This window comes from Glycine max, chromosome 12, assembly GCF_000004515.6.
Source record: "Glycine max cultivar Williams 82 chromosome 12, Glycine_max_v4.0, whole genome shotgun sequence".
Classification (NCBI taxonomy): Eukaryota; Viridiplantae; Streptophyta; class Magnoliopsida; order Fabales; family Fabaceae; genus Glycine; species Glycine max.
The window spans coordinates 20,917,510-20,942,449 of NC_038248.2; the positions used below are offsets into that span (position 1 = coordinate 20,917,510).

Genomic DNA, 24,940 nt, shown 5'->3' on the forward strand with positions numbered 1-24,940 from the left:
ATTTCATTCATAGACATTGCTCATGAATTATACAATATCCACGACCTCACACTCGTGTTTTAAACCATACAACATATTGCGCTACAATTTAACACTGGTTCCTAACTAGGAACCTACACTTTTTCTTTAATACTGCGCATAAACATTTTTCTCAATATAAACACTAATCGGATTATTGTATAATTCACAACTCACAACACAATTAATGTCACAATCAACCATCTTATATTTACGTGTATCTCACAATTTAACACATTCAACTTTACACTTATATTCAATCTCCATTACAATATTATAATACCAAAGTAATATGTTATTCTACAATTCATCATATATTCGATTTATCACTTATATACAATTTCAATCATAATTTCATAATTCTAATATAACTATTTATTACACTAATATTATTCAAAGCACAAACAAATTATACTAGAATATTTCCCAATCCACGGGGAGTAAAAATCCCTCACATAATTTCACATAATCATACAAGAATAATTTCAATATAATAAAATATCCCAAAAATAAACCCCAATTTGACCCTCTAAGGATCCCTACGCATATTCTCACTAATCCTTAATTGTGAATAACTCATCCCTTACCTTTAAGCGGGCTCACGTGTCTTCAGACAGTGATAGCAGCATCTCTAGCGGTTCCATGAGATTCCTCCAATTTTTTCCTCTGATTGCTCCGATAGAGTTCCCGAACGTCGGAGAGACGAAGAAGGGATTGAAGCCTCAAGTTGTACTGTCTTCGTGCGATTCCTTTTTCTCTCTCCATGAACATTATCTCAAAAATCCCAACGGTGAAGGTGTACAGAGGGTATTTCTCTTAGCTCCGACATGTTTTTGCAATTCCCAATGGTGATAATGCTCGGAATTGGGTTGCGAATGTGGTGCTCAACTTTCACGACGATCCAACAGTGAATGAGTTTGAGATCGTTGTTTTTCTAAGACAGGTTTGGTGGGCTGCGGGAGAAAGAAATGGTTTTGGGGAGGAGGAGAGGGAAAACGAAAATGAGGGAAAGAAGAGGCACCGTCAGTGTGAAAACTGACCTAACGCTATTTATAGCTAGGTTTACTCTATTTATTTATTTATTATTTTATAAAAACAAACTCTATTTTATTCTCTATCAAACAAATAAATAAAATACCCTTTTTATTTTCTCTCAAACCATTATTTTAATACACTTATTTCTCTTTATTTATTTAATTACAAAAACCTTATCATAAAACTCTATTTATTTATAAATAACAATCCTTTTTAAATTAGTTTACGAAAAATGGGATGTTACAAATTCTCCCAAACTTGCAAGAACCTATGAGGAGCACCAATAAAATATAGAGCGCAAAATAGAAATTAAGAAAAACCAGAGACACAATTTGTTTAACTTGCAAAACTCCTCAATGCAAGGATAAAAACCACGGGTCGTCCAGACCAAAGAAATAACTATGCTACAATCAATAAAGATACAAGACAGTCTCCAACAAGTGCACTGAAACATGCTACAAATAGTCAAATCAAAATAGACACCCAATTGGTACAATAGAGATAAGAAGATGAAACCCCAAAATATAAAGCAGAGAATGCGAAACACTTGTTTCTCTCTCCAGATATCATTTTGATGATCCAACTAAAGAATTTGAAGTATCATGTGTGTAGAACCTGCTATCCAAAAATCAGCCCGATCCAACGGTGAACAAATCCGTAGTTGCAATATGAAAAACACTCTCTGGTGGGTATGCGAAAATCACATTGATTTTTTCTCTTCTTCCTTTCTCAATGATTTATAACTGTTTTTTCCTTTCAAATGAGTCTCTCTCCCTAATTTGACCCCTCTCTACTTAAATAAGTGAGAAAAAATAAACCTTCTCATTTAAGCCTTTACTCCACATAGGAAGGGAGCCAAAAAAACCCAACAACAAATTCATGTTGTTCCATATTGGCTAGCTAAAACCGTGAGAGCAAGATATCAACATTCTAGGGATATTAACTACAACAACAGTTTGTATTGTTCTTTTGTATTTTTTTCCGACATAAGTTCACATACTTTATTGAATCTACTCATGGGCCTCATCTCATTCATCAACTAAATTAATTTATATATTTAAAATGAAAGGTTTTGCTGAACTGTGACAGGTCAAGATCAAGATTAATTTAATTTAGAATTAAAATATTAAAAAAAACATTACCCAAAAAAAGATTAAAAAAAGTTCAACATGAGACAATGAGATGGAGTAAGCCTCGAAAATCTTGGGTTGCTCTTCGGGTTCAACCTACAAAAATCAAAATACGATAAAACATGTAAGAATAGAAGAAGAAGTGGAAAAAGGAAGATGAAGAGAATAAAAAGGAACTCGTGCGAACCAATGAAGAACAAAAAGGAACTCGTAAAGGCACGATGAAGGCTGCGATTCTACAAAGGCACAACAAAGGGACGTAGTTGCCACGTCCAATGACTCCTATGACAACGACGACAGTGACTTAAGGGCACCGAGGCTGCTGTGGTGCGAGTGAGAGAGATTGCTCAGCCTGAGACGAGATTTGTGTTTTGAGTTTTTGACTGTTTTCTAACCTAATTGCTATTTTAGTATTTTTGAATTTTGATTTTATGTATATTATTATTATTATTAAAATAATATATATGTTCGGGTTGGGTTGGGTCATAGGTCTAAAATACAAAATCCATTACCTAACCCATTCAATACTGAGTTTAATTGGGTTGGGTTGGGTTTGACCCAACCACTTAAAAAAACCAACCCAATATGTTTGGGTCGGATTGGGTTTGTGGATCACCCGAACCTGTGAATACTCCTAATTTTCAATCTCTTTATCATAGATTAGAAAAACCAATAGTGTTATAGATGGACGCTTTGGGATAAGGCGGGTCAATGACAAAAATGTTTGTTGGATGCTGCTAGTGGTGGAGGGAGGCGAGGCAAAGAGACCATGTACACCACCAAACCACCTGCATCTTCAACCTCCAAACTACAATTCATTTCTCCCCTTTTTTAACCCCAAAATTAGCTCTCACGGTTTGTAAGGGGGTAATTTCTATGATTGACAAATGAGGGTGTTAAATCATAAGGGTATGATGGGTATCTTAAAAAAAATTATTATTGTCTTCTTAATTTTAAGTGTTTTTGTGGTTGAACAACATTTAGAGAAGTAAAATTAACATATGAAAACAAAGAAATAACTTGTATAATTTCATTAAACTTTAGGAGAGATTTTAGTAACTCATTTAATAATATAAAAATTGAGTTAATTTACTTAAAATTTTATAGATCAAAGCAAGGGTCATGGAAAAAATATTCAATTGAGTAAGTTTTCACATATATCAACACTATTTAAAGGATTTTATATTCTATATATTCTTTTATTTTAAGAATCTTAATTAAATTGGTCCCATGGTCTAGTGGTTAGGACATTGGACTCTGAATCCAGTAACCCGAGTTCAAACCTCGGTGGGACCTTAAAGTTTTATGATTTTTTGGTTTTGGGGGTTTAATGTAATCACACTTCACCAGCCACAGAGGACTGTTCACGCTTCCGCTTCCGCTTCCACACACACACAATAACAGATTAGGAGCGCACTCACCACACCATACCAATTCGCTTGAATGGCGTTCCCTCTCTCTTCCTCCTCCTTCCACCTCACCGTCGCTCGAAACCGAATCACGTGCTTCTCGAAGAAGCACCAACGCCACGTCATCGCAAAGGTCACGGTTTGCAATTGCAATACCACCACCACGCGTGCCACGCCAGCGAGGAGTGTTGTGGAAAAGATAGTAAAGCGGTTGAGGAGTGTGGTTGTGGTTCCGATCGTGCTTGCGTCGTTTCCTATAAGCGCTTTCGTGGCGCCGTTGGTTGATTACGTGACGTCTCCTGGTGTCGCCGAAGCGGTTCTGTATTCGCCGGACACGAAGGTTCCGAGAACGGGGGAAGTTGCTCTCAGGAGAGCCATCCCTGCCAATGCCAACATGAAGGCTATACAGGTTTGCTTCATTAACACCATGTTTGGTTGATCTTTGACTAAAAGGAAGTAATTACTTTCTTTTCCTTAAAAATAAGACAGTTACTTAATCTAAATGATTTAGTTAACCTAAAGTTCTAAACACGCATTGCATTAAGGATAGGAGATATAAGTTATTGGATGGTTAAGGACCAAGGGAGGAGGGCCTCTTCTATATATATATATATAAAACTAACTTCTAGCAAACTATTATTTGCCGATAAAAAAAATAAAAAGTAAGCGTATTGCATTAAGGGTAAAATTGGATGAGCAATTAATTAAAGAGTTCAATGAGGTTAAGGGAAGGGGGAAAGGTCGCTGGTTCGATCTCGGCTTACAAACTAACATTCTAACAAACTAATATTTGCCGATAAAAAATAAATAAAGAAATAGATAGAGTTCGATAAGAATGCACTTAAGATAGATACTAGAAAAGCAAACAAACTTATCATAATGGAAGATCGTGGATATTTGGATGATTCATGTGACTGACTTATCATACATGGCAAATGTTGATCGGATGATTCTTGACTTATCATATATGAGAGATTATGGTTGAATGATGGTGTAATTATACTTGTGTTGTTTATTCTTAATTAAAGACTTTTAGACTTATTTAATAAAACACGACCAAATAAGAACTCATTTTGATAAAAATTTCCATCGACCTTGAAATAAGTTTAAAAGAGCTGTTAGATTGTTAATCTAGACTTGGAGAGTTGAGCCTCGAAGCTATTCTGACTGAAGCAGTGAAAAAATGCACAATGGAGAGATTCGAAGTCAAGAGAAATTGCAACCTTAGAAGCTAACAAAATTTGGACGATGGAGAGCCTACCAGCAATGGGTCTACAAGATAAAGGCGTAATTCTGGTAGAATGGTGGAATTCCACAAGGTCAAGCTTGTGGTAAAGGGGTTCACCCAAGTTGAAGGCTTTGACTTGCATGAAACCTTTTCACAAGTGGCAATAGCTTGTATTCATTGAGTTTTCGTGTCAGTAGCACTGTTAAAAGGATGGAGACTTCATTAGATGGATGTTAAAAACACTTTCATGCATGATGATTTGGAAGAGGATATTTATATAAGGCAACTCCTCAGCTTCAAAGCAAATGTAGACAACAAAGACAGCTGAATTTGGTAGTCAATTTATGGACTTCTTCAAGCATCACAAAACTGGTTCTCTAAGTTAGCAGCAGCTTTGAGACAGTATGGATTTGTTCAGTCCCTTGCTGAGTAATTGCTATTTGCATATCACAGGAAAAATCTTCATGGGGTTGTTAGTATATGTGGATGAGATTATACTAGCAGAGAATGATTTAGAGGCTTGTTTGGACTTCAACAGTTATTTGAACAAAAGTTTCCATATCAAGGATTTCGGGTGCTCAAGTATTGCTCAAGAATAGATGTAGTGAGGTTACAACAAGGGATATTTTTGTGCGAAAAAATAAAATAAAAATATGCATTGTACATAATATCTACATGTGGTCTCCTTGGATGTGAACCTGCTGACTCTCCCACGGAGGAGGGACAGTAATTAGTTCCAGTAGAATGTGAGGAAATGAAGTATGTCTTGGTTTATCGATAACTAGTTGTTTGACTAATTTACTTGACGATCACTCACTCAGAGATCTCTTATTCACTTCATCTGCACAAGCGCCTATAAAAGAACACCTTGAGACAGCCATGCATGCAGTGCAATATCTCAATGGCAATCCTGGACAAGTGATATTACTACCAACAGAGTGATTTGAGGTTGTATGCCTATCGCGATGCTGATTGGGGAAGCTGCTCAATTACACCGAGATCAGTGACATGATACTTTGTAATGCTTGGGCAACTGCCCATATCTTGGAAGACAAATAAGCAGAGCACGGTACCCTGTCCTTCAGGAGAAGCAGAGTATCATGCGATGGCAGCCACCACTAGTGAGCTAGTTTTGCTGAAGTCCCTTGGGGATAGATCTCGAAGGGCCTATGAGTCTGCTATCCACATGGCAGAAAATCCTGTTTTCCATTAATGGACTAAGCACATCAAGATAGACTTTCACTGTGTGAGGAAGCAACTCCGGGCTGGGAATATTATGATGACTCATATGCCATCTATTCATAGTTCCAACCAGTAGACATTTTCACTAGGGCTCTCACTTGACAACAATTTCATTTTCTACTATGTAAGTTGGGCATCGGTGACCCTCTTGAACAACGTGAGGGGGCAGGGGGGTATTGGAAAGTACTCCCTCCTTTCCAGAATATATGATATTTTATAGAAAAAAATTGCTCCAAAATAGATGTTGTTTTACAAAACCAATACAACATTAAATATTTTTTGTTCAGGATTGGATTACCCTTAATCAATACTTAGTGGGAGTAGTGTATAGTAAGAGTATATGAGTAATTAATTAGAGAGATAAAGGGTATATTAGGAAGTTACCTAATGTTTTTCTTTGAAATTTAATAAATTAGTTGTATTCCTTAATTCTTGTGCCAAAACCGTAAATGTTATATAATATGGAACACAGGGAGTAGATATCTGTTGTAATCAGTTATAGATGATTACTGACAGATATTGGAATTTGGAAAGTAACTATTGGCTGTAATATTTATTGTAATTTGTTAGTTAGTGATTATTTCAGGATATGATAGGTATACATTTGGTATATTAGAATTTATATTGCCTAGGAATTCTTATATAAGGCAGCAGTAGCTGCCTATTTGTACATGACTTCTAAATAATATATCCCATCATCTGATTAATGTGGAATGAGAGGATACATGCTCTTCAGTTTTTATTTGCTCTTCTAACTTTTTAATGATCAGCATTATATGTTGTGTCTTTTACAGGACACTCTTGAAGATATATTTTACCTGTTGAGGATTCCGCAGAGAAAACCTTATGGAACAATGGAGGGGAATGTGAAGAAAGCTTTGAAGGCATTCAATAATTTATTTATTTATATATTTGTTTTTTTTTATCCTTTTTTCTTTGCTGTATTTGTCTGAGAAACAAAATACTGATTATTAGGTGATGTAATGATGTTGCATCTCTAAAAGTTTGCTAGATTTGTTTTTCATTTTATTGAATGACAAATAGGTCAAATGGTTTAAATTTCATACATGCATGGAACTTGGTGGTTTTTCCATCCTCCATCACACCAACAATGCCTTGCTGCATCTATTGGGGCATATAACTTGAGTACTTTAGAACTTCACATTTTGCCAATGGATTTTTATAGTATTTGATGCACCTCACTAGAATATCTTCCTGCATCTTTAACATTGTATTTGGTCTGCTAATAGCATCTTGTTGTGTAATATTCACTAGAGGACTTTGAATTTTGATAATTTCCTTCCGCATCAGATAGCAGTAGATGAAAAGGATTCTATATTGGCTAGTATACCTGCAGAACTGAAGGAAAAGGGCTCTTTGGTACATGCATCTCTAATAGAGGGAAAGGTATTCTTAAAAACTGTATCTTCTGGAATATATGAATATCGGTATTTGCGAGAGTAGCCATTTGCATTTCAATAAAATTGATTATTTTTATGATGACCTCAATTGAATTAGTTTCTGAGGTTATACTTAAGATTATAGTCTTTTCATAGCAAAATGAATACAATACCCTATTGGTAATGTTTCTCACATGAAACCAATATACCGTGTGCTTCTGACAAAAAAAAGCTGGATGCAAGAAAAGGTTTCATTTATAGAAATTAAAATGTGGAACTTGGTCAATTTTACTTATTTTCAGTTCAATATGTTGTCTTTTTGTAGGATTATATCAACTACAATATCTTATAATTGACGAATTATGCGAAATTGGTAGTTATGGTTCATTGTAGAAGCTGCCACAATGATGTCAACGTTTTGCAGGGGGGCTTGCAAACTCTCCTTCAGTCTATAAAGGAACAGGATGCAGATAAAGTATCTGTGAGCCTTACATCTACACTGGATACTGTAGCAGAGCTAGAGTTGTTACAGGTAACTGCAAACTAGACTATATGATATTATCTTGAAACCAATGGTAGTTACTTTCACTTCTCCAATAAACTTGACTGAATTTATCCAACAACTATATTCTGATCATATCCAGAATGAACTTAATTTTGTTGCAACAGGCACCGGGATTATCATTTTTGTTGCCAGAGCAGTATGCACAACAATATCCACGGTCAGTGACTCCAACTGAAAGTCTGTCAATCACTACTTTGATGTAATACATAGATCCGTGTAATGGATACTTGAGTTTTCCATTTGACATGAGTCCTACATAAAAAAAAAAAGATTTACAATTAGTCATTCATAGCTCAATTCCTTGGGAAAACTAAACACAGAACATGGGGAAAATCAATATCTTCCCATTTCTTTTAGGCTTTCAGGGAGAGGAACTGTTGAGTTCACCATTGAGAAAGGAGATGGTTCAACATTTTCTCCTGTTGGTGGAGAGCAGAAAAATACTGCCACCGTTCAGGTATAATTCACTCCATAAGTTTTCTTTATTGGTTGTTGATTTGGTGGGTTTCAGGCCCTCTTAAGGAACCCATAAGCATTAAGAACAGGTCCACTTTAAAGAATACATCAAAATTGCAGCTTTGTAAATGTTGCATGAATACGTAACTGCTAGTAGGTAGTATATTAAAGATTAACTGATAGACATTTGTTTTCAGGTTGTTATAGATGGATACTCAGCTCCATTAACTGCAGGGAATTTTGCAAAACTGGTAAGGTAGTGGAATGATACTTCAGCCTTGTGAATTTTTCAAATGGTTATTCCTTGCCAATAACCATTATGTATACCATTCTTGATTTTCATCACTTTGATGGTTCATCCAATTTAGTTCAGATTTCCTAAGTTCTCTCACTGAACTAAATCAGTAATGTTCTATTTTTATTTTAATTGTTAATGATCTATGATTAATGTCTGAGTCATTAGGTCCTATTTCTCTTGATTTTTTCATGCTATCACTGTAAATAATGCAGTCAATTAGTTGTTTTCTTGTGAAAAATACTAAAGAGTTTCTCAAGATCTAGAATTTTATACCAAAAAGAGTGGCTTCCAAATACTTCAACTTTAGTTGAGGCTCTAGTGCATGCTGAAATTGATCCATTATTCTGTGTATAGATAAAGAGAATATGTTAACTGGAATACCTAGATTATCAAATTGAAAATATAATATGGTATATTGCCACTCTTAGAATATCTAGTTTTAATTGTGCATTTGAAGTTGTATTATATGGCATAATTCCTGTTTTTAAGTGGTTGGTGTCTTAAACATCTAGATTAGTAAATTGTATAACCTAGTGGAAACAACACTCAGTCCCATAATCCTTCAGGTGATGGATGGAGCCTATAATGGCGCAAAGCTCAATTGTATCAACCAAGCTGTTATTTCAGATAATGGAGTTGATAAGAACACTGGTTATAGTGTTCCCTTGGAAATAATGCCCTCTGGACAATTTGAGCCCCTTTACAAAACAACATTAAGTGTGCAGGTGTGTTTTTGTTTTATTCTATAAAAAAATTGGCCTCAGGTATTACAGGCATTTATGATACTGTTCTCATCTGTTTTTTCGTCTTGGGGAAGGATGGAGAACTGCCGGTTCTTCCACTATCTGTTTATGGGGCACTTGCTATGGCTCATAGCGAAGCCTCGGAGGAGTATTCATCCCCTTATCAGTTTTTCTTCTATCTCTATGATAAACGAAGTGTAAGAGCAATCTACCACTATTCCGTCTACATCCTTTATGTTTATTTGCTCACAGTATTTGTTAGACTTTTGTTATACAACATGAGTGAAAAATGGAAGCCGAATCTTTTATGCCTGGATGTAATTTCCTTTTGCAAATTGAGTCCATTCATTTCTTTTCCGTTTATGTAATTTTTATTGTCTTCCTCTTTTGTAGGCTGGTTTGGGAGGGATATCATTTGACGAAGGACAATTTTCAGTTTTTGGGTAAGCCTTGTTAGCATTCAAATACCTTATAATTGATTTTGGAGTTTAGTTTTTGGGTAAAATGTGTGTTGTCCTCAAAATATCTTGAAATTCGATTTTACTCTCTAAAAATAAAAATCTAATACGTTTTTATTCTCTGTATTTTAATAGAAACACATGTTTTTAGTCTCTCAACCCCATCATTTTTGACAAATGTAGAAACTAAAAACGTATTACAAACATATTTTACTCTTATTTTGAGGGACTAAAAATATATTTTACCCTTAACTTTTTGTCCAATGTTTTTTATGCTATTAAAACATGCAGATACACAACCACCGGGAGAGACATTCTACCCCAGATAAAAACTGGTGATGTTATTCGTTCTGCAAAGCTTATTGAAGGCCAAGATCGTCTTGTATTGCCCAAGGAGAGTTGAGTAGATTCCGGGGCGGTGTTACCCAAGTAGGAAAAAATCATTCATTCTTTTTAATATAATTGTGGACGGCATCAGCCTGATTTTCTTGTTGCAGGTTGTGTTGTAAATTACTAAATTATAAGGAAATTATAAAGAAATGAGTTGAAATTTCTATTCATTAAATATCCAATGGAACGGTTGAGAGAAATTCTCCACAAAGGGATCCCTTTCAGTGACTTAATTCTTCAATGTTATCTTCTGATATCTTGTACAATTCAGTATATCACGGTGCGTGTACCAAATGGCTTTGTTAATTTTGGGAAGAAATTATCGTCATTTTCTTAGCATATATCAGAGGTGATATTATAGACAAAGGTGCATTTCGTTCCTTACTCTTCACTATTAGAAGCCTAGAGTATATTATGTTCTCATCATTATGCATGTTCACTGTTGCTATTACTCTCTCCGTTCACTGTTACTATTACTCTCTCCGTTCTAGTAACAAGTCCTAGTGAGCCACATAATCAAAATAAGCTAAAAGCTAATTAGCTAAACAAGTCCCAATAAGACATATAAGAAAAAAAAGGTAAAAGCATCAAGAAAACATCTATTCGTTCTGCTCTACCCCTCCCCAATATAATCATAATCCTCATTGTCTAGTAATGGGTGATGCCCTTCAACAACTTCTTGTGAGTCCCCAAAATTGTTTTGTAACTCCTTTTCAGATTCTTCCAAGATTGCATTATCTTCAACTTCTATCATTTTCTCTTTTCCTCTAAGGGATGAAAATCCTCTCACTTGACCTCTTTTTGTCTTAGGTGCAACATCTTCAACACCAAGGGTTCCTTTCTCTTTTTAGTCCTTTGCCTAGTATATGTCATTGGCTGTCCAATTCCCGAGGCCTCAAAAATTACATCCCAAGGAAGGCCATCATCACCATACATTTGCCCCACAAGCCACTCGTTGCATTCATCAATGTCATTGAGTGAAATTGGATCAATTTCATCTCTATAATTGTATCTTTTAACCAATGCATTATATTTTATGTACACCAAATTGTGTAGTCTTTTGTGTTCTAGCCTATTCCTTTTCTTAGAATGAATATGTAACAAATATTAGTAAAAAAAAATATGAGCAACTAAGAATAAAAAAAATATTACCTAATAACTATTAATATAATTATTAATTAATAAATTACTTGCTCAAAGACACTCCAATTGTGTTTACATCCCGACGCACTAAATGTCAAACTCAAAATCTTTATTGCCAACTGTTGCAAATTTGGAGTTGACAATCCATATGATCACCACCATTGTGCTACAAAAGTCAAATCCAAAGAAATGTTATGCTATAGTAATGAATGTAACACTCTAATCTTCTAAATAATTAAGATAACTTTTTTTTTCACCTGCTGAGACAATGATCTTTTGTTGAATTGAAAATTTTGCTCCAAACATACCACCACCCATTTTATAAATGGGTAGCTCTATAAGAATCTTTTGTCTCACCTTTTGATCAGGCACCAATTTTTCAATGCATACATACAATCCATTTACCACCTCAAAATCAAATTCCATAGAAGGATTGTTGAAGAATAAATCTGGGTTTAGAAAGTGACCAGCTGCATGCAAGGGGCAATGAAGTTGGCAAGTCCACCTACTACCAATAATTTCAAACACTTGCTTATACTTGCTTTCATTATATTCAAATGACTTCATTATAGCTTCTTTATCCTTCTCCATTGCCTCATAAATATATGCCATGGTTGGTTTTTTCTCATTATCAACAAGGCGCAACACCTTCACAAGTGCATCACCTTGAGTATATAAAGCACATTATTCCAAAAAGTTGGCACAAGTACAATTTTTGTTGCTTCCTTCCCTTTGGCTTCCTTGGACAATTTATTATTTGTCCAATCATATGATGCAAACATCTTTCTAAGATTGCCTTTCTCCTTATGGAGCCTTTCTAATGTGAGGAAAGATGTAGCAATCCTAGTAATTGCATGCCTCACCAATTCTCTTTTGTTGGTGAAGAACCTCAACAAGCTCAAAGTACTTGAATGGCTATAGATGAAGCCAACAAGGGATATTGCTCTTTGAATTGCCTTCTTTATCAATGGCAACTTACCAATGTCTTCCAACATCAAATCTATGCAACGAGCTACATAAGGAGTCCAATATAAATGTGAAATTTTTCATTCAAGTAATTTACCCACCAAAACATAGTTGCTTTCATTGTCTGTTATAACTTGGACAACCTTTTCCTCCTCAATCTCTTCCACAATAGAGTCCAACAACTCAAATATCTTTTCACCCGTTTTCACAAAATTGGATGCATCAATTGATTTATAGAACATTGTGCCTGTTGGACAATTCACCAAGAAGTTAATGATAGATCTTTGTTTTCTACCTGTCCATGCATTAGACATAATTGAGCATCCAAATCTTCCCTATTGCTCCTTTTGGCCTTTCAACAAAATTTCTGTGTGCTCTAACTCCTTTGCAAGAAGTGGAACTCTTATCTCATGATAAGAAGTGATGTGATCCTGACTAGGAACGGATCGCTTGATACAGGCTACGGAGATTTGGATGACGCCACTTCCAGTGAAGGAATTTAAGTCAAGGTAGATGCCACAAGGATAACCTTGATAAGTCTAAGATTGGTTCAACAAGGAACCCAAAGAGAAGCTCTCACCCAATTTTATGAAAATGCCAAAAGTTCTTTATTGAAAACAAAAACCAATACTTATAGTGTATCTGAACAAAAAGATAAAAATAGACATGAGCCTTCTAAACAGTTTGGGCCAAAATTACAATAAATAAAAATTATAACTAAAAACATATTTAACTTGGGCCTTCAACATCAATTAATAGTCTTGGTAGTGCCTTTGCCTCTAGGCCTTCATCTTTCTCCACTTGGGCCTTCAATCATCATCAATGGCAGCTATACAAATGACCAGCCTTGTCTCTATGACGTGTTGGGCCTGTTTAAGTCTGCCTTTGGTCATGGGCCCTTCAAGTGCTTTATGCTCCTTGCCCTTTGTTGTGTCCTCATCACTGTGTTGGGCCTGTTTAAGTCTGCCTCTAATCATGGGCCCTTCAAGTGCTTCATGGTCCTTGCCCTTAGTTGTGTCCTCATCAAGAAGGAGGCCTCATATTTGGTCCAAAGGCTCCCACACTTGTAAGCATTTCGTGAAACCTTTGTAGCTTGACTAGGTTGAAACACAAGCCAACTTGGTACCAAAAGCGTGTAGACAAAGGATCAAGCTGATGTTTTGATGATGCCAAAGGATTACATGTTTCTCAAAGTTTTATTCAAGACAAAGAAATCAAAGATATTCAAGATGGATGATCAAGACAGTCTCTAGAGTCTTAGGAAGATTACATTAAATAGGAAGGGAATTCCAATTGAAGTAGAAAAAGGTTTGACCAAGAAATTTAAGTTAAAAAAGTCTTTTTCAAGAGATTTACTCTCTGGTAATCGATTACCAGAGGATGTAATCGACCAGTGGCCAAAACTGATTTACAACAGCTATTAAAATTTGAATTCAAAATTTGCATTGTGTAATCGATTACACATATATGGTAATAATCGATTACCAGCAGTTACTGAATGTTTTTAATTCAAATTTTAAAGCTTGTAATCAATTACACACATATTGTAATCGATTACCAGAGGAGATTTTCAGAAAATATTCTCAATTGTCTCATCTTTTCATTTGGTTCTTGAATGGCTATCAAAGGCCTATATATATGTGACTTGAGACACGAATTTGCTAAGAGTTTTTCAGAACAAAAAGGTCTTATCCTCTTAAAAAGCAAAATCGTTTTATCCTCTTACAAATTCCTTGGCCAAATCACTTGTGATTCAATAAGGAATTGTTTGAGTGCTCAAATTGTTCAATCTATCTCTTTCAAGAGAGATTTCTTCTTCTTTTCTTCTTTATTCTGAAAAGGGATTAAGAGACCGAGGGTCTCTTGTTGTGAAAGAATTCTAAACACAAAGGAAGGATTGTCCTTGTGTGTTTAGAACTTGTAAAAGGAATTTACAAGATAGTGGAACTCTCAAGCGGGATGCTTGGGGACTGGACGTAGGCACAAGGGTGTGGCCGAACCAGTATAAATCTGAGTTTGCACTTTCTCTTTCCTTAAACTCCTTCATTTATTATTGTTTTATATTCATATTCAAATTGTTCTATTTGAATCAATATTTAAGAAATTCATTATTAAGGGAATTAATAACTTGAATAGAAAGTTAAATAGAATTTTTAATTGGGAAAATAATTTGTAATATCTTAATTCAACTTCCCCTTCTTAAGATATCTGAGGCCACTTGTCCAACAAGTGGTATCAGAGCTTCATTCTTGTACAAAGTTTAGAAGCTTCAAGAATTATGGCCTCATCAAACTACTTGTTTCCCGAGGGAAATTTTATAAATAGACCTCCCATCTTTAATGGAGTGGGTTACCACTACTGAAAAACCCGCATGCAAATCTTTATAGAGGCAATAGATTTAAATATTTGGGAAGCCATAGAACAAGGACCTTATGTTCCCTCTATAGTGGCCGGAAGTGCAACAATAGAAAAACCTAGAGCAGATTGGACTGAGGAAGAAAGAAGATTAGTACAATATAATTTAAAGGCCAAAAATATTATTACATCTGCCCTAGGAATAGATGAATACTTTAGGGTTTCAAATTGTAAAAGTGCTAAGGATATGTGGGATACACTACAAGTAACACATGAAGGCACAACAGATGTTAAAAGATCTAGGATAAACACTTTAACTCGTGAATATGAACTGTTTAGGATGAATGTAAATGAAAGTATACAAGACATGCAAAAGAGATTCACACACATAGTTAATCATCTTGCATCTCTAGGAAAAACTTTTCAAAATGAAGATCTAGTAAATAAAGTTTTAAGATGTCTTAATAGAGAATGGCAACCAAAGGTAACAGCCATCACAGAATCTCAAGATTTGTCTAGTATGTCTCTTGCTACATTATTTGGAAAATTGCAGGAGCATGAAATGGAATTATTGAGATTAAATCAACATGAAGAAACTGATAAGAAGAAGAAGGGAATCACTCTTAAAGCCTCATCTGCAATCCAAGAAGACAGTGATAAAGAAGATTCAATTGACTTGGATAATGATGAAGATATTAGTCTTTTTGTAAAAAGATTCAACAAGTTCCTGAGAGTCAAAGGAAATCAAAAGCGACCCAATTTTAAATCTAAAAGAAGGACAGAAACTTCATCCTCTACTCTAAAATGCTTTGAGTGCAATCAACCTGGACATCTGAGGGTTGATTGTCCCATCTTCAAGAAAAAGATGGAGAAGTCTGAAAAGAAAAATATTAATGAAAAGAAATTGAAGAAAGCATACATTACATGGGATGAAAACGATATGGAATCTTCTGAAGATTCAGAAAATGAAGAGATAAACCTCTGCCTTATGGCTAAAAGTTATGAAAGTAATGAAGAGGTAACATCTTCAAACAACTTATCTATTTCTTTTGATGAATTGCAAGATGCATTTGCTGATCTGCATAAAGAGTCAATTAAACTTGCAAAGTTAGTTTCATCTTCAAAGAAAAAAATTTCAAATTTAGAAAATGAAATTTCAAAATTAAACAAAGAATTAAATCATCTTAGAAATGAAGTCTCAATTTCTAAACCAAATGAAAAAGTTCATATCTCTACTATTTCTGACAAGAAAATGTCAGATTCTTGTAGTTGTTGTGAAAAGTATGAAAAAGAAATTAAAGAGTTGAAAAACTCACTTGCAAAATTTTCTTATAGTAAAAATAATTTAGATGTCATATTAGGAAAACAAAGACATGCCTCCAATAAGGCTGGACTAGGATATAAATTTGAAAAACAACAAAAATTTCATAAAAACTTCTCTACTTCCACACAAAAATATAATTCTAGTTCTATCACATGTTTTTACTGTGGAAGAAAAGGGCATGGCACATCTACATGCTATTTTAGAAGAAATTGTAACAATATTAAAATGATTTGGGTCCCAAAAGGATCTATTATTCATACTAACACACAAGGACCCAATAAAGTTTGGGTACCTAAGTTACAACCTTGATTTTGTAGGAACCCTTGAGGAAAAAGTGGTACATAGATAGCGGATGCTCAAAACATATGATGGGAGACGAATCAAAATTCACACATATCTCTCCCAAGAAAAGCGGACATGTAAATTATGGTGACAACAACAAAGGTAGAATTCTTGGAGTTGGAAAAATAGGTACAAATTCTTCAACCTCCATTGAAAATGTTCTACTTGTTGAAGGTCTTAAACATAGTCTGCTTAGTGTGAGTCAATTATGTGACAAAGGCTATCTGGTATCATTTGATTCTCAAAAGTGTGTCATTGAACATAAACATGATACGAATATAAAGCATATAGGGTTTAGAGTCAACAATGTTTACATGATAGACTTAAGTCAAAAACTAGATAATAATCAATGTTTTCTTAGTAAAGATGATGATCCATGGTTGTGGCATAAACGGATTGCACATATAAACATGGAACACTTAAATAGATTAATATCAAAAGATTTAGTTGTTGGTTTGCCAAAACTAAGATTTGAAAAAGATAGGCTATGTGATGCATGTCAAAAGGGAAAACAAAGTAGAGTTTCTTTCAAATCTAAAAACATTGTTTCAACTACTCAACCTTTACAATTACTACATATGGATTTGTTTGGTCCTTCCAGAATCATGAGTTTTGGAGGAAGTTACTATGCTCTTGTTATAGTTGATGATTATTCTAGATACACATGGACTCTTTTTATCACTCATAAGAATGATGCATTTCAAGCATTTAGAAAACTTGCAAAAATCATTCAAAATAAGAAAAATCTCAAGATTATATCTATTAGGAGTGATCATGGGGGTGAGTTTGAAAATAAAGAATTTGAATTATTTTGTGATAAGCATGGGATTGAGCATAACTTTTCTGCACCAAGAACCCCTCAACAAAATGGTGTTGTTGAAAGGAAAAACAGATCTTTGGAAGAGATTGCTAGAACTTTATTAAATGATACTCCTCTTCCAAAATACTTTTGGGCTGAAGCTGTTAACACTGCATGCTACATTTTAAATAGGGCTTTAATAAGACACATTTTAAAGAAAACTCCATATGAATTGTTCAACGGCAGAAAACCAAACATCTCACATCTTCATATCTTTGGTTGTAAATGTTTTGTATTGAATAATGGAAAAGATAACTTCAGAAAATTTGATGCTAAGTCAGATGAAGGTATTTTCCTTGGATATTCTCTGCATAGTAAAGCTTATAGAATATACAATAAAAGAACAATGACAATTGAAGAGTCTATACATGTTTCCTTTGATGAGTCTAATGCCATTCTTCCAAGGAAGGATTTTTCAGATGATATTTCAGATTCCTTAGAAGATACACATATTCATAGAAATGACTCTAAAGAAAAAGATGAAGGGAGCAATGAGGATTCTCAAGATAATGGAGTTAGAGCAAATAATGAACTTCCAAGAGAATGGAAAGCCTCAAGAGATCATCCCCTCGACAACATTATTGGTGATATATCAAAAGGGGTAACAACTAGACATTCTCTTAAAGATTTATGCAATAATATGGCTTTTGTATCTATGATTGAACCTAAAAATATAAAAGAAGCCATAGTAGATGATAACTGGATCATTGCCATGCAAGAAGAACTGAATCAATTTGAAAGAAACAATGTGTGGAAACTAGTAGAAAAACCTGAAAATTATCCTGTCATAGGAACAAAATGGGTTTTTAGAAATAAATTGGATGAACATGACATAATTATTAGAAATAAGGCTAGGTTAGTAGCAAAAGGGTATAATCAAGAAGAGGGAATAGACTATGAAGAAACATATGCTCCAGTTGCAAGATTATAAGCCATTATAATGCTCTTAGCATATGCATCCATAATGAATTTTACGCTCTATCAAATGGATGTTAAAAGTGCTTTTCTAAATGGCTTAATTCAAGAAGAAGTATATGTTGAACAACCCCCAGGTTTTGAAATCCCGGATAAACCAAATCATGTTTATAAATTGCAAAAGGCTCTTTATGGTTTGAAACAAGCCCCTAGGGCGTGGTATGAACGTTTAAGTAATTTTCTCCTAGAAAAAGAATTTTCTAGAGGAAAAGTGGATACCACATTGTTCATAAAGAGAAAGCATAATGATACTTTGTTGGTTCAAATATATGTTGATGATATAATTTTTGGATCTACTAATGATTCATTGTGCAAGGAGTTTTCCCTTGATATGCAAAGTGAATTTGAAATGTCAATGATGGGAGAACTAAAGTACTTCCTGGGATTACAAATCAAGCAAACTCAAGAAGGTATATTCATCAATCAAGCCAAGTACTGCAAGGAATTGATCAAAAGATTTGGGATGGAAAGTGCAAAACACATGGCTACACCGATGAGCACTAGCTGCTACTTAGATAAAGATGAATCCGGTCAGTCTATAGACATGAAACAGTATCGAGGTATGATCGAATCTCTTCTTTATTTATCTGTTAGTAGACCTGATATTATGTTTAGTGTATGCATGTGTGCTAGGTTTCAATCCAACCCCAAACAATCACATTTGAGTGCAATTAAGAGAATCATGAGATATTTATTAGGTACAATAAATTTAGGATTATGGTATCCTAAGAACTCAACATGTAACTTAATAGGATATTCTGATTCTGACTTTGCCGGATCTAAAACTGATAGAAAAAGCACAAGTGGAACTTGTCAATTCATTGGATCTGCTCTTGTCTCATGGCATAGTAAGAAACAAAACAATGTTGCTTTATCCACTGCTGAAGCAGAATATATCTCTGCCGTCAGTTGTTGTGCACAGATTTTATGGATGAAGCAACAATTATCTGACTATGGTATCATTCTTGATCGAATAACTATTAGGTGTGATAACACTAGTGCCATAAATCTATCCAAAAACCCTGTACAACATTCTAGAACGAAACATATAGAAATTAGGCACCATTTTCTAAGAGACCATGTTCTAAAGGGAGATTGTTTGCTAGAGTTTGTTGATACAAAGAATCAGCTTGCTGATATCTTTACAAAACCTCTCCCAAAGGATATATTCTTTTCAATAAGAAGAGAATTAGGACTTTTAGACCTTAGTGATTTGGATAGGTAAAATTTATGATTGATTGATTGTGTTTTGATTAAGTATGACACTTGTTTTTGTTTAATTTAGTTTACTTTTCTTGTTAGTATAATTAATTCTTAAGATAGGATAAGTTTTTAGACTTAGAAATAAGTTTTCCTTTAGGAAAAGGCTATTATTTTGTTCTGGTAATCGATTACATGAATACTGTAATCGATTACACTAGAATAGATGGCCTGTAATCGATTACAGTCTTCATGTAATCGATTACCAGTAGGCTGCCTCCCCCTGTAATCGATTATCATTACTTGTAATCGATTACAATGCATCCTGGTCTATAAATACCACGTTTTTCAGAAACCCCTGCGCAGCCTCTTCCCCCTTGCGACGTTCCTCCATTCCCAAACCTTCAAACCTTCCTATCTTACTCATTTCTTCATCAAATCGACTCCCGTAACTTGCAATCTTCTTCTTTTTCAATTTTCTTTTGATTTCACCGATTGAAATCTGCAAAAACTCCATCATATGGCAGAATCATCAAAGAAACGTAAGGGTTCATCCGTCTCCGCTTCGGCTTCAAGAGCTCATCGTTCCAGAGCCACCAGCGCATCCACAGCACCAATTCCACCCTCCTTATCCTCTTCCACATTGTTTTCTTCTGAAGAACAGTAGAAATGATATTCAAATCTTTTCTCATCTCGTTCCATTATCAACCCTAAGTTCATTGATATGGAATTCTTTTCTGCTGAAACCTTTGATTACATTCAAGCATTTCAGAATTTATGTCTCATACCTTTCATGTCATTACAATTGCCTGTTTATCCTGAATTGGTTAAAGCCTTTTATTGTAATCTTGAAATTCAGGACAACACTTTGATTTCTGAGGTTTTTGGGATAAAAATGGTCATCGACCAATCCCTTTTCCATGACTTAACCCAATTGTCCAGTGACGGTGTACCATTTGAAGGTACACTGAATGACGATTGGAAATTTGATTTCTCTGCACATGATGCCCGCCAGTTGGTTTGCACCAACCATGCGGATATGACCGGATGCCTTCTTGCCGGTTCATTGGCTTTTGAAAGCCGCATCCTTCATTATCTTACTGTGCAGATTTTGCTTCCACGATCTTCCAACCTTGCCCAGGTTTCTGAGGAAGATCTTTTTATCATGTGGGCCTTTCATACCGGGCGTCAACTTGACTGGGCACACTTAGTCAGATATCGCATGCATAAGGCATTGCGATTAAATGCTCCTTTGCCATATCCACACCTTGTTACTCTCTTTTTTCGCCATTTTCAAATTCCTCTTGATTCTGAACCTTATGTTCCAATCAAGAGATATTTTTTAATTGGTGCTGTTGTGATTGCTTCTTTTGGTTACCACAAAGAGCATGATGGCTCTTGGGTCAAAAAGGGTGCTCAACCCGCTGATGATGAAGGCAACCTACCAACTGAAGATAGTTCCTCTCTTCTTCGAAAGCTTTTGGACAAGTTTGATGGTCTTCAGACTTTTTGTTGGTGACAAGTTTGATGCCATGGAATTGCAAGTCAACGTGCGGTTCGATGCCATGGAATCAAGGATCACTAAAGTTGAAGAAGATGTCTCCTTCATCCGTACTTGCTTTGATCCATCACCACCGCCTCCATCATCCTCTTAGCTTATTTGTTATTATTATGACTAAGTATTATTAGTGATTAAGTATTATTAGTACTTTGCTTTATCGCCATGTATTTGGCTTTTTGTTGCTCTAGTTCTCGTAATCTTGCACTATTATTATATTTCTCGACTTTGTTTTGGTTGATTATGACAATGTATGGTTTTATTTTGGTTTAATGTTTGGCTCTGTTTGGATATTGATAATGTTGCTTAGTTCTTTTTGATGTTGCCAAAGGGGGAGAGAACTTGGGTTAGAAATCAATTAAAATCATTAAAGTTAGGCATACATGCCAAAAGATAGGGGGAGTAAGGGCTCTGTGAACGTGCTATCATCTTGTATATAGCTTGTCTTGATTTCAGGATTGTCATCATCAAAAAGGGGGAGATTGTAGACAAAGGATCAAGCTGATGTTTTGATGATGCCAAAGGATTACATGTTTCTAAAAGTTTTATTCAAGACAAAGAAATCAAAGATATTCAAGATGGATGATCAAGACAGTCTCTATTCTTAGGAAGATTACATTAAATAAGAAGGGAATTCCAATTGAAGTAGCAAAAGGTTTGGCCAAGAAATTTAAGTTAAAAAAGTCTTTTTCAAGAGATTTACTCTCTGTAATCGATTACCAGAGGATGTAATCGATTACCAGTGGCCAAAACTGATTTACAACAGCTATTAAAATTTGAATTCAAAATTTGCATTGTGTAATCGATTACACATATATGGTAATCGATTACCAGCAGTTACTGAACGTTTTTAATTCAAAATTTAAAGCTTGTAATCGATTACACACATACTGTAATCGATTACCAGAGGAGATTTTCAGAAAATATTCTCAATTGTCACATCTTTTCATTTGGTTCTTGAATGGCTATCAAAGGCCTATATATATGTGACTTGAGACACGAATTTGCCAAGATTTTTTCAGAACAAAAAGGTCTTATCCTCTTAAAAAGCAAAATCGTTTTATCCTCTTACAAATTCCTTGGCCAAAACACTTGTGATTCAATAAGGAATTATTTGAGTGCTCAAATTGTTCAATCTATCTCTTTCAAGAGAGATTTCTTCTTCTTTTCTTCTTTATTCTGAAAAGGGATTAAGAGACCGAGGGTCTCTTGTTGTGAAAGAATTATAAACACAAAGGAAGGATTGTCCTTGTGTGTTTAGAACTTGTAAAAGGAATTTACAAGATAGTGGAACTCTCAAGCAGGTTGCTTGGGGACTGGACGTAGGCACAAGGGTGTGGCCGAACCAGTATAAATCTGAGTTTGCACTTTCTCTTCCCTTAAACTCCTTCATTTATTATTGTTTTATATTCATATTCAAATTGTTATATTTGAATCAATATTTAAGAAATTCATTATTAAGGGAATTAATAACTTGAATAGAAAGTTAAATAGAATTTTTAATTGGGAAAATAATTTGTAATATCTTAATTCAACTTCCCCTTCTTAAGATATCTGAGGCCACTTGTCCAACATGTGTAGCCGGGTCTGGTGTGACAATCAGTCACTACTATTAAAGGGCATCGCGTGCCTCCAACAGTTCCTCCACTTCCATCACCCAACAACAATTGGCTAAGATAATTGGTAGCATTAAGGAAGAGTGAAAGAATGAGATAATCGAAAACCTTAAGGATGAGTGGAGGAATGAGTTGGAAGAATAAAACAAACAAAGTCTAGAAAAAATGAAACATGAGTTAAAAGAGGCCATCAAGATTGAGTTATCACAAAGGGGATCATAGTACTCACCCCCCATGCAGGAAAATATGTAGGTATTAGGTGCATGGGTGAGCACAAAGGGGAACAATGTTGAAACTATCGTCAATGCATCAGGGGAAGATGTGTTGTTGATGTCATGCCTACTATGGGGTTGTAAGTGCAAGGTGACCATAGTATACACCTGGTGGCATTGGGAAAAATATATGACGGGGGGTCTACCATACATAGTGTAGCTTATGCAGATGATGTGGTAAAGGTCAGTGTTGAAAAAGTTTTTGACGGTGATGCTCAAGTCCTGTACCCGACGTCAGAAATTAAGTATGTCAGGAAAACCCTTGACACATTCATTGCATGGCCGACACAACTTGGGAAACTTGTATCATATGAGGTAATTTTTACTTTGTTTAACATGTATTAAGATAATCGTATATTGCTATTAATTAGTTACTAACATTACTTTAATTCTTGTTTTCATTAACCATATAGGATTCTCATATTAGTCCCAAGCTATTGGCTGGACCTGTTCAAAGGTCAAATGATGTTGCTACAGATGACCCGTTACGTGACTTGATTAAGAGCCTGTATGATATTTACGAGAAGCCTGTTGAGTTTATGTGGAATGGGACTAAATTTGGGATTCTGAATGTAGATGCATCTTTATTCTTAACATATTCTGATGTAAATGAAATAATATCAGGTGACAAATGTTTGAACATAGCTATACTACAGTTGTGGATGATGTAAGTAAATTCCATATCATTCACTAATAATTAATATTACTATGACATACATCATTATCAATTTTCATTTCAAATGTGCCAAATAGGTTTTTGGATGAGTGGTGTTCAAGCTTGGGTCATGGTTCGGTGTATGGATTCCTCGAGCCCCAATCCATACACAAAGCAAAGGATAGATGTGTTGAATGTCAACATTACATTCAAACATGGGTGAAGGATTCCCAACGAGAGGTCTATCTCGGAGCTTACTTGAATCAGTAAGCATAATTTATGAAATGACTGGAAAAAATGTTTCACCTACTATATACCTAATTATTGTCGAATTTAGGGCCCATTGGCAATTGATTATTCTGTGTCTAGGGAACGATGTTGGCATCTGGTTCTGTTCGTTGCGTAAAAAGCTTGATATTCATATCAAAGCTGCAGTTAGCAAGTTATGTTTTCTATTATAATTGATTTAGTACAAAAGAAACTTTGATACATAAATAGTGTTGTTGTGGTATATGCGTCGATGTTTTATTTTTAACCAGTGCAATGAAGACATTAAAGACTACTGTGGATGGTAAAACTGATCAAGTTGGTCCTCAGTGGATTGAAGTAAAGGTTAGTCTTTTAATTGGTTGGCTTTTTTCTGGCTAGTGATGTTTTGTAACTTTGTAATTGTTAGATTCAATTGTTTTTCTTGTTGATTGTAGAGTCATGTTCAAAGAAAAGGCTATGAGTGTGGCTATTATGTCATGCATTGGATGTGGAACATAGTAAGCAGGGGTTTAAAGAATGATTGGACCATGGTATATGAGCTTTAACAACTTTAAATTATTTGTTGACTATCACATTTTATTCATTTTACATGTACATCACTAATTTTTATATTTCATATTTTGTAGTGGTTCGGCGATGGGACACCATTGGACGTCGAGACCATAACAACAATTCGCAAGAAATGGGCAACATATTTTGTAAAAGTTAAAAACACAAAATTGAGAAAGGTGTAGATGTTATAGGACGAAGCACTATGGTGTATTTGATGTTTACTTTAAACATTAGAAACAAGTTTGTACATTAATAGACAATTATTTGAAATAAATATACATAGGTGTTTATTTCATTTTGTCTGCATGAAAGGCCTTGGGCAATGCATTGTATTCGCAATGGGTACCTGTGTCGACAGGATAAGAGTTTTTGTGCGAAAAATCTGGCCATTTTGCAGGTCATTGTGGAGTTTAGCATTTGAAAAGTACTAGTGATAGCCCAATTGACATCTACATAAATAGGTTTGACAACTATACTCATG

The 24,940-nt window shown here is 34.9% G+C and overlaps 2 protein-coding genes and 1 non-coding gene across 3 annotated transcripts; all 3 read left to right on the top strand.

Moving 5' to 3' along the window:
- Positions 1-3,407: 3,407 nt before the first annotated feature.
- Positions 3,408-3,479, top strand: TRNAQ-CUG (transfer RNA glutamine (anticodon CUG)). The gene has a single exon. It is a non-coding gene; the product is annotated as a tRNA-Gln (tRNA).
- A 43-nt stretch (positions 3,480-3,522) lies between these two features.
- Positions 3,523-10,605, top strand: CYP52 (peptidyl-prolyl cis-trans isomerase CYP52). Its single transcript, NM_001357207.1, has 11 exons — positions 3,523-4,001; positions 6,857-6,946; positions 7,374-7,469; positions 7,887-7,994; positions 8,132-8,184; positions 8,385-8,484; positions 8,681-8,734; positions 9,348-9,506; positions 9,599-9,721; positions 9,918-9,967; positions 10,274-10,605. The coding sequence occupies exons 1-11, from the start codon at positions 3,627-3,629 to the stop codon at positions 10,383-10,385; spliced, it is 1,320 nt and encodes a 439-aa protein (NP_001344136.1). The 5' UTR covers positions 3,523-3,626; the 3' UTR covers positions 10,386-10,605.
- A 12,449-nt stretch (positions 10,606-23,054) lies between these two features.
- Positions 23,055-24,641, top strand: LOC102662540 (uncharacterized). The gene is made up of 7 exons (XM_014764723.1): positions 23,055-23,062; positions 23,138-23,297; positions 23,396-23,649; positions 23,736-23,903; positions 24,177-24,249; positions 24,342-24,437; positions 24,534-24,641. Exons 1-7 carry the CDS (start codon positions 23,055-23,057, stop codon positions 24,639-24,641), a joined length of 867 nt encoding a protein of 288 aa, XP_014620209.1.
- The last annotated feature ends 299 nt before the right edge of the window (positions 24,642-24,940 follow it).

What these genes read in the sequence shown, in the direction of transcription:
- CYP52 (NM_001357207.1), top strand. Translation starts at nt 3,627, where the DNA reads ATGGCGTTCCCTCTCTCTTCCTCCTCCTTCCACCTCACCGTCGCTCGA. An exon ending in ATGTGAAGAAAGCTTTGAAG is followed by an intron (nt 6,947 to 7,373) that starts GCATTCAATAAT and finishes CTTCCGCATCAG; the next exon opens with ATAGCAGTAGATGAAAAGGA. An exon ending in CAGGGAATTTTGCAAAACTG is followed by an intron (nt 8,735 to 9,347) that starts GTAAGGTAGTGG and finishes ATAATCCTTCAG; the next exon opens with GTGATGGATGGAGCCTATAA.
- LOC102662540 (XM_014764723.1), top strand. An exon ending in CTCAGTGGATTGAAGTAAAG is followed by an intron (nt 24,250 to 24,341) that starts GTTAGTCTTTTA and finishes TGTTGATTGTAG; the next exon opens with AGTCATGTTCAAAGAAAAGG. An exon ending in TAAAGAATGATTGGACCATG is followed by an intron (nt 24,438 to 24,533) that starts GTATATGAGCTT and finishes CATATTTTGTAG; the next exon opens with TGGTTCGGCGATGGGACACC.